At 33.7% G+C, this 9,756-nt stretch overlaps 1 protein-coding gene across 1 annotated transcript; it reads right to left on the reverse strand.

Moving 5' to 3' along the window:
- Window positions 1-3,379: 3,379 nt before the first annotated feature.
- LOC127083738 (albumin-2) lies at window positions 3,380-4,323 on the reverse strand. Its single transcript, XM_051024069.1, has one exon. It carries the CDS (start codon window positions 4,273-4,275, stop codon window positions 3,583-3,585), a length of 693 nt encoding a protein of 230 aa, XP_050880026.1. The 5' UTR covers window positions 4,276-4,323; the 3' UTR covers window positions 3,380-3,582.
- Window positions 4,324-9,756: the final 5,433 nt, after the last annotated feature.

Raw genomic sequence — 9,756 nt, forward strand, 5'->3', positions numbered from 1 at the left:
TGATGTCGATGATATTATATTTGGATCCACTAACGAATATCTTTGAAAGGAATTTGCGAGTTTGATGAAGGGGGTGTTTGAAATTTCTATAATGGGAGAGCTTATCTATTTCTTACAATTGCAGATAAAGCAAACTGAAGTTGGCATGTTTGTTAGACAAACAAATTATTGCTTCGTGCTCCTAAAGAAATTTGATATACATGATTCGAAAAGCATCTCAACTCTTATGGCTTTAAATGTGTTGGTAGATAAAGACGAACAACACGTAGAGATCAAAATTACCAAGTATAGAGGTATAATAGGATCTTTACTCTATTTAACTATGAGCAGGCTAAATATTATGTTTAGTGTGTGCATGTGTGCTTGATTTCAGGCGTCTCCTAGGAAATCTCACTTTAAGATCGTAAAACGAATTTTGTTGTATCTTAACTGAACATCGCATTGTAATATTTGGTTTCCCAAAAGTAGCTAATATAGTTTAATAGGTTTTTCTGATTCTGATTTAGATGGTTCTAAGTTGATAGGAAAATCACTAGTGGAACTTGCAATTTGTTTGAAAATTGTTTACTTTTTTAACACAATAAGAAGCAACATAGTGTTGCTCTTTCTACCGATGAGAGTGAATATATAGCCGTCGGTAATTATTATGCACAAGTTTTTGGATAAATCAACAGTTATTGAATTATGATTTAAAACTTGGTTTCGTTCCAATCAAATTCAATAACACTAATGAAATAAGTCTTACTAAGAATCCTATGCCACATTCATGCACCAAACATGTAAAAAGTCGGTACCACTTCTAGAGGGATCAAGTGGAAAAGAGTGATGTTATTTTCGAATATGTAGATAGAAAAAATCAATTGGCTGATATTTTTACAAAAACGTTATCCACTGGACGTTTTCACAAGATATGTAGGGAATTGAGAATCTTGGATTCTTCATGTTTTCAATATATTCAGAAACCTATTTCACTTAATTGTCTATTTGTATTATGTTCTAAACTAACATTACCTTGTAGCAAGTTTCATTTAAACTAACCCAATTTCCTATTGGTATGATTCTACAACTCTTATTTTAAGCAATATTATCCATGTATTTTGTTATATATATATTTTTGTCTAGATCTTTCATGCTAATTTTCTTTTGTTAAATTCTAAGCTACTGTTTAATTGTTCGTCTATTCATTTAAAATATTTTTAACAACATCATGTTAATTATGTTCATTTTAAGCATTCTTTTGTTTTATTCATGCATTATTTAATCTTCCGCTTATGTTTATCTTGATCACATAATTGTGTTGCTATGTAATTTCATGTCATATTGCACATATTGTTGCTTTTGGCATGTCTATCTTCATGTTTATGAAACTTACCTCAATCATTATATATTCTTCTTAGCTATGTTTAGCTCGTTTGTTTCTTTGGATCATCATTTGTGTTGTTGGTTATTGTGTTTAGGATCATTAGCATGTATCTCTTTTTGATCTTGTCAAAAGGGGATAAGTTGTAATGTGAGTCTAGTGAGTCTAGATTTGATTTATATATTTTACACAATTTGTGCTTTTGTGAAAAGTTTCAAGGGAAGCATAAGTAAATTGAGGAAATCATTGATCACTTTTTGCTTATGCTTAAAGCCGACTCAATTCCAATTGCATGTTTGCCAAGCATCAAAAAGGGGGAGACTGAAGTTGAATTGCCTCTGCCTCTTGGGTTTATATTTTGATTACTTGTCTTTTAGATTTTGTTTTTTTATATCATTATTGAGCCTTCTCACCGATTGCACATCTTAGGGTTGATTTTTAAATTCCTTTTTATGCATGCATAAATCAAAGTGTTTGATTATAGTTTAAGCAATATACTTTAAGTCAATTTGTTGTGTTTTTGAATCAAGAACTATATTTGAGAATGGCTCCACGACTATGTTGGAGTCTCAAAAACACTTCACATTTTGCAAAAAATGAGATTTTGGAAGTGTGTTTAGAACTACACTATTCACATTACTTGAATCATGATTACAGAGAGTCTATAAATTGCTTTAATGTTGCCCTTATTTGAATCACAAAATCCATGATTCGACTCATAACTGTTTGATTTGAATCACAAATTTCCTGATTGGAATTAGACAAGACTGCATTTTCATGGGTTTTACTTACGTGACTCTGATTCGAATCACATATCCTCATGACTCGAAGCACACAAATGGGTTCTCATATGTTCTTGGCTCTTGATTCAAATTGCTTGATCTTTTAACTCAAATCATACTTTTTGCTTGACTCGAATCATACACCATTTTCACTCATTTTTTATGCTAGATCTCTAGTACATAAAAATATTTTTCACATCAAAGCTTCACAACGTTGGAAAACATACCCTTTCGCTATTGATTTGAAATTTCACACCACAGTTGTTCTCTCATTTTAAAAATGGATTTTTGAATTTGTTTTGAGGGTTCTTGAAAATGATTTATTTCATCTTCTACCTCATTAGGTTTCCATTTTCTTGTGGATCTAAATCTCCTCTTTTGAGATATGAGATTGTTGAGGAGATTTTGTTATTGTGTTTAACGTTTTTTGAATATTTATTGAAGTTTTCGAGGTTTGCAAGGTGTATGTGGTTGTTGTTGGTTTTGACAAGTCCAGCGAAAAAGAAGGAAGTTCTTATCTCCATAATTACTTTGATAGTGATGTGTAGAAGCGTGCGAACAAAGTGAGAGTTTTTCTCAGTCTTTGGATAGACCAATGCTAAAGATACCGGTTGGATCGAGGAAATATCTCTATAGAACTAAGACTCTGGAGTAGAATTATTGAGGCTTGAATATTCAATACGATTTTGACTAAAGAATTTGTAGGATTCGGTTTTGGAAACTCTGTACAAGTCAACCAAGGTCTATATCGAAGATTTTATATTTTCAACATTTTTTGAATTGTGATTGTATAGAACATATCGTAATTTGTCTAAAACTATAATGGAATATCAAATTTTTCAGTAGGAAATCATTGGAGACTCGAGAACACTTGGCGAGGACGATAGCCGAACCATTATAAATCTGACGTACTCTTTATTCTCTTTTCTCTTCTCTCTCTATATATATATATATATAAATTTCGTAGAATTGCATATTTATGTTATTGTTGATTAAGACTTGAAACTATGGTATAAGAATTCTGATTGTATTGATTTTGTAGAATGTGAAACCATTGGAGACCGGAGTAGGCTTAGCAAGGATGATAGTGGAATCATTATTTTTGTAGTGTATATTAATAGAACAACCAACCCACGCCACAAAGTACAAGCATGCAATGGCAACAATCAAGGAGGTGGATGACGATTCAAAGATAGAGTGTTGTTACAAACAAAATAAAAATAAGCAACTGAGAGACTTGTAATCAACATACACAGTAATATATTATTTTCACTCTGCGCGTACACAGTGCATGTCATTACATAGTTCACATGAACAACATAAGCAAACATTAAGAACTAGAAACAACATGAAAAAGAAACACACAACAACGACAACAATAGTCTTTATTCTTAATACCATACTTGCATGATGATATCACACACACACAGAGAGCCACATTTAACTTTTCTGAGGTATTATACCACGAAGAGAAGGCCAATTCTCAAGAATGGGCTTCACACCACCGATAATATAGTCATCTATTCCGCCCGGGCTAATCTTGACAAGTGCATAGTAATCTCCTTTGAAAAAGTATGCTTCATTGGTCCTGTGAGAAGCAAAAGCAGCATCCACTCCATTTTCAAAGACGGTTCCAGTGAAACAAGGGAACCCAGTGCTAATGTTCTTGATACTTTGAACCAGATAGTTTTTTCCATAGTCTATACGAGCATACAAGTCTCCTTTGAATAAATAAACTTCTTTCTCCTTAGTTGACCTGAATGCAGCGTCAATCCCGTTTTCAAACACGGTTCCTTTGAAAAAAGGAAACATGTCCGAGATTTTCTTCGGACCCGAGATGATTTTGTCATTGTAAGTATGTGGAGCATAGTTTATGAGAGCAGTAAAGTTCTCATAAAAGATGAATGCTTCGTCGTTATCGGTGTCAAAGGCACAGTCAACTCCGTAGGTTCCAAATACTGTACCATCAAGTGATTTAAACCCAGCAGGAAGAGGAAGAGGCCCGTTTAAGAGCTTATCGTCGCCGGTTCCCGGTGCATAATCTACCAACACATACTTATCATCGATGAATAAGTAAGCTTCGCCGTTGAAAGATGAACGAAAAGCAGCATTAATGTAACCTGGTTTTGTCATCTTAGGTAGATATCGAATTCAAGGAAGGTTATGTTGTGAGCAAATGCATGAAACTGAGGAGGGCTATATATAGAGTTATTGGAAATTTGCGAATCACGTGTACATGAAATATGTGTTTCCCAAAATGGCTCTATAAATGACGTTCTTATTTAAAGTTTGATATTAATTTTTCATCATTATAGAGATTCGAATCCGATATAAACGACAAAGATAAATATATCCACATACCATGAGTTGGTTCGCTTAACTGCTTCAATTTTTTGCTGGTTTAAATTTATATCGTCGTAAAAATTCCTTTTTTTTGACAGTTGAAACCGCCACAAACTAAATAAAAAGGTATTTTCAAATGATCTTTTTAATTGGTTGGATGAGATAACTTAGCTTATATTAGTTGAATTAAATAAATATAATTTATTGTTAAAAGGTTAAATATTAAATGACAGTATTTATTTATATTTATGCATTAATGTAAATAAATTATTAAATAATTTTTTTATAAAATATATTTAAATTTTATTTTTTGAAAAATTACGGTAATATATTTTTAAAAAATGAAACTCTTTTTCTAATAAATATAAATAATTTAGGGAAGGGAGATAATATCATATTAGTGAGAACATGAAGAAGAAAAGCAGAGATAATATAAAAATAATAAGAGCCTAATATGTATACACTAACTTACACCCTTGTTATACCTGCCATCAAAGTGTTTAATGGATTATACTAACATTAGAGATTGTTAGAATTAATTCATAATTTTAGAGGGTATTTTAGTATTTCTCATTAACTCTCACTTATATTTACGCAAGTGAGTGGTGTGAACAAATTGTATCTTTATTCCTTTTGCAGTCTACATCAGTGTGTAAACATTTTAAGAATAATGGAAATTTGTTATTATTCTCTCTTCTCTCTCTTGTTTCATTGTTCATCTTTATCACCTTGTGCATCAATAATTGGTATCTAGAGCTCTGGTTCAGATCCACGGGAAACACGAGTGAAACGGTGAGGCGTTGTGTGATAGATTTCTGTTCAGAATCGTAACAGGATCACATATCTTGATTTGCGGGATTGAGAAACACTGTTCAGAAGGTTGAACATGAACGAAAACGGTAATCTGAGCACCAAGCTTCCATTGTTCGATGGCAAGAACTGGAATCGTTGGATGATTCAGATACGTGTGTTATTTGGGGCTCAATATGTTCTTGATCTTGTCGATGAAGGTTACGTTGCACTTCCAGAAAATGCAACGGATGTATAGAAAAATGCTTAGTGTGACATGAGGAAGAAGGACCAGAATGTGTTGTTCTACATCCATCAATGTGTGGATGTGAACGTGTTTGAGAAAATCGTTGATTCAATGATGGCGAAGGCTATGTGGGACAGACTGGTGTGGTGCTACGACATTGATGTATTAGTGAAGAAGGTGAAGCTTCAGTCTCTAAGTGAGCAGTATGAGAATCTAAGCATGAAGAACAATGAGAAGTTATCTGACTACATCTCTAGAGTGATTTTGAACACAAATGAGATGAAGTCACATGGAGAAGTTATCTTACTCATCAGTTTGATTACATCGTTGTAGCAATTGAACATTCTAAGGATCAACTTCTGGGAGTCAGAAGGGAAAGGAGAAGTATGATAAGATAAAAGTTCAATGTTACTGTTGTAAGAAGTCTTACCACTTTGCTGCAGATTGTTGGTCGAACAAGGAGAAGAAATCAGAAGAAGCAAATATAGCCAAAAGTTCAGATGATGAACATGTGCTATTAATGGCTTCTAGTTATGATAGTGCGTCTATAGAAGACTGGTGGTATATGGACACTGGTTGTTCAAACCATCATACTGGAAATAAGAAATGGCTGGTTCATTTTGACTCTAGGAAGAAAACCAAGATTAGATGTGCTGATGATAAGTAACTGAATGCTAAAGGAATGGGGAATGTTAGAGTGATTATGAATAATAGGAAATCTGCATTAATTCAGAATGTCTGGTATGTTCTTGGCATGAAGAGCAATCTGATAAGTGTAGGTCAATTAATTGAAAAGGGATTTTCAGTTACCATGAATGACAATCTTTTGAAGCTGTATGACTGTTATCAGAAGTTGATTATGGAGTCAGAACATGGAAGGAATAAAACATTCAAGGCGAATGTTAAAACTGCAGACTCTGAATGCCTTAGCGCAACAAGTGTTGTGAAGGAAAGTGAGTTGTGGAACAAAAGATTTGGTCATTTGAACTTCAGGAGCTTAGGGCATTTGAATTCAAAGAAACTGGTACGTGGAATTCCTACAATTAAGAAACCAGAAAAGTCATGTAATGTGTGCATGAGAGGGAAGCAACCAAGACTGCCATTTTCATCAGAAGTAGCTCAAAGAGCAAAACATGCTTTAGGAGTAGTGCATTCTGATGTGTGTGGGCCATTTACAGAACCTTCACTAAGAGGGAATAAACCCTTTATGTCATTTATGGATGAGTTCACAAGGATGACATGGGTATCCCTTATAAAATTCAAACACGAGGTGTTTGCTGAATTTAAGAAATTCATAATCAAGGCTGAGAAATAGAGTGGTCAGACTCTGAAGATTCTCAGAACTGATGGTGGAGGTGAGTATAACTCTATAGAGTTCAAGAAGTTCTGTAAAGAGAATGGAATTGAGCATGAAGTGACTGCTTCATATACTCCTCAACATAATGGGCTTGCTGAAAACCGAACTTTGCTTGATATGACAAGGAACATGCTGAAGGAGAAGAAGCTTCCTAACACTTTGTGGGGAGAAACTGTTGCCACTGCAACATATGTGCTCAACAGATGTCCAACCAAGAAGCTGAAGGAAATTGTTCCTTTTGAGAGGTGGACTGGAGATAAGAAAAGTGTGAGTCTTTTAAGAGTTTTTGGGTTTTTTCTGTTATAAACACGTTCCAAATGTTACTAGAAAGAAGCTGAATGATATAAGCAAGGTGATATTACTAGTGGGCTTTCACAGTAAAAGAGCTTATAACCTTTATTTTCCATTCACTAATAAGGTTGAAGTCAACAAAGATGTTATTGTGAAAGAGTCAGAAGTATGGGACTGAAGCAAGTCTCAATCCAACTCCCGTGCAGAGTTAACATCTGATGATATTGATTATGATTCTGAAGATGAGTCAGAGTTTAAAAATGATTTTGAGAGTGAGTCATAATCAGAAGGAGAGATTGATTATGAGGAAGAAACAGATTTTGATCCTGATTCTGACGGTGATTCAGATTCAGGGGATCCAGATTCTAACGGTGATTCAGATTCTGGTGGTAGTCCAGATTATGGAAATATTCCATATTCCGAAGGTGGTCATGCTTCTGAAGTCGGTACTTCTGGAGTTCCAGCGTCTGATAATGTTCCAAAATCAGAAGGTTCTGAACAAGTTCAAAGGTCACAAAGAATCAGAAGCATTCCGAGAAGCATTCCGAGAATGTTCCCCTAGATTTGAGAAAAAGAATCAGGAACATATGGTGTACAGATTGCACAAAGCTTTGTATGGACTAAAGCAAGCCCATAGAGCTTGGAATCTGAATATTGATTCGTTTTTTAAGGAGCAGGGATTTCATAAATGTGAGATAGAGCATGGTGTCTATGTTCAGCATGCTTCTGAAGGCAATATGATTCTGGTGTGTCTATATGTTGATGACATGTTGCTAACAGGAAGTTATGAACATGAGATAGCTAAGTTTAAGAAAGAGCTAATGAATGAGTTTGAGATGACTGATCTAGGAAATATGGTTTATTTTCTAGGGATGAAGATCATATACTCTGAGAAAGGAATAATTTTACATTAGTTGAAATATGAACTTGAGATTCTGAAGAGGTTTGAGTTGTTGAATTATAAAGTTGTTATTACACATGCTGATACAAATCAGAAATTGGATTCTGATTCTGATGGTGATGATGTAGATGCGACAATGTTCAAGCAGTTGGTAGGTTCTCTGGTGTATTTGTGTAATACCAGACCTGATATTTGTTATGCAATTGGAATGGTGAGTAGGTTTATGAGTAGATTGAAATGGTCTCATTACCAAGATGTTATCAGAATTCTGAGGTATATAAAGGGAACTATGAAGTATGAAGTTTTGTTTCCTTCTGGTGCTGAAACTGACTCAAAACTTCTGAGTTACTCAAATTCTGATTTGTGTGGAGATAAAAAAGTTGACAGAAGAAGTATTTTTGGGTACTTGTTTAAGTTTTTGGTAAGTTCTATTTCTTTGTGTTCCAAGAAGCAATCAGTTGTTTCTTTGTCAGTCTATGAAGCATAACATATTGTAGGTGTTGTGACTGTATGCCAAGTTGTGTGGCTTCTGAGTTTAGTGCAGGATCTGAAGATCAAAGTAAATAAGCCTATGAAGCTGATGATTAATAACAAGTATGCAATCAATCTTGCCAAGAATCCAGTGTTGCATGAGAGAAGAAAGCATATTGAGACTAAGTATCACTTTTTGAGAAATCAGGTTCAGAATGGAGTGCTAGAAGTTGTGCACTATAGCACCCAGAATCAGCTAGCAGATGTTCTGACGAAGGCGATCAAGGCTAATCAATTTCTTTGCTTGAGGGATCGAATTAGTGTTGTTAGTTTTGGTTAAGCTGAATATGAATTAAGAGGTGATGTTAGTATTAATTCATATTTTTAAAAATAAGTTTATAAGGTGAGGGTGAGTCTATATATAACTTTTTAAAAACTATTTTCAACCAATATGAGATTTAGGTTTCTCTCAGTACACCTTCTCATGCGCAACAATATGAAATTTGATGCGTGAATACAAACGAAACGATGAGTGACTTGAATTGTTGGACTTGGTTTTCTAATATACTTTGTTACGCTCTCTGTATTTTTAGTTTGGTGCATATATATAAATGTTGGGTGACCCAAATCGATAGACTTTTGATACCTTGTTATGATCAGATTTTAGCCTAATTCATCTTTACAAAATTAACTTGTATGATGAAAGGTGACCCTCCATAGAAACTCACTCTATCTTTAATCAATGTAGGATTTGAGTTTTTTATAATAGACTGGTACATCATTTAATAAATGAGTTAAAAAGTATAAAATGAAAATTAAAAAATAAAGAAAAAAGAAACACTTCAATTATGGAAACTTTCTCTTTGTTGCATTTTATCTCTTTCTTGTTTATAAATATTGAAGTTGATTTTAGAAATATTTATAGATAGTATTAAGAGTATGCTGAACTTAAATAGAGGACATACAAACAAACAAAACAAAAATGAAATGAAAAAACCATGCCATGATTTTTTAACAAAGTATGAGAATTATAATTGTATCCAACTTGAAGGAGATCCAATTGCGTTCTCTTTCAATTTTCTTTCTAACTTTGTTTTATTTTCCTTTTCGTTTTTCTCAAGAAAACCTTGCCTTAGTTTCTAAAATCCACATCTAGTTCAATTTATGTTATTTTTTGTTGTCTTTATCAATTTGTTTTTACAGCATTAAGGATCC

Source organism: Lathyrus oleraceus, chromosome 5, assembly GCF_024323335.1.
Source record: "Lathyrus oleraceus cultivar Zhongwan6 chromosome 5, CAAS_Psat_ZW6_1.0, whole genome shotgun sequence".
In the NCBI taxonomy this organism is placed as follows: domain Eukaryota; kingdom Viridiplantae; phylum Streptophyta; class Magnoliopsida; order Fabales; family Fabaceae; genus Lathyrus; species Lathyrus oleraceus.

Coding starts and splice junctions, on each gene's coding strand:
- LOC127083738 (XM_051024069.1), bottom strand. CDS start 4,275: ATGACAAAACCAGGTTACATTAATGCTGCTTTTCGTTCATCTTTCAAC.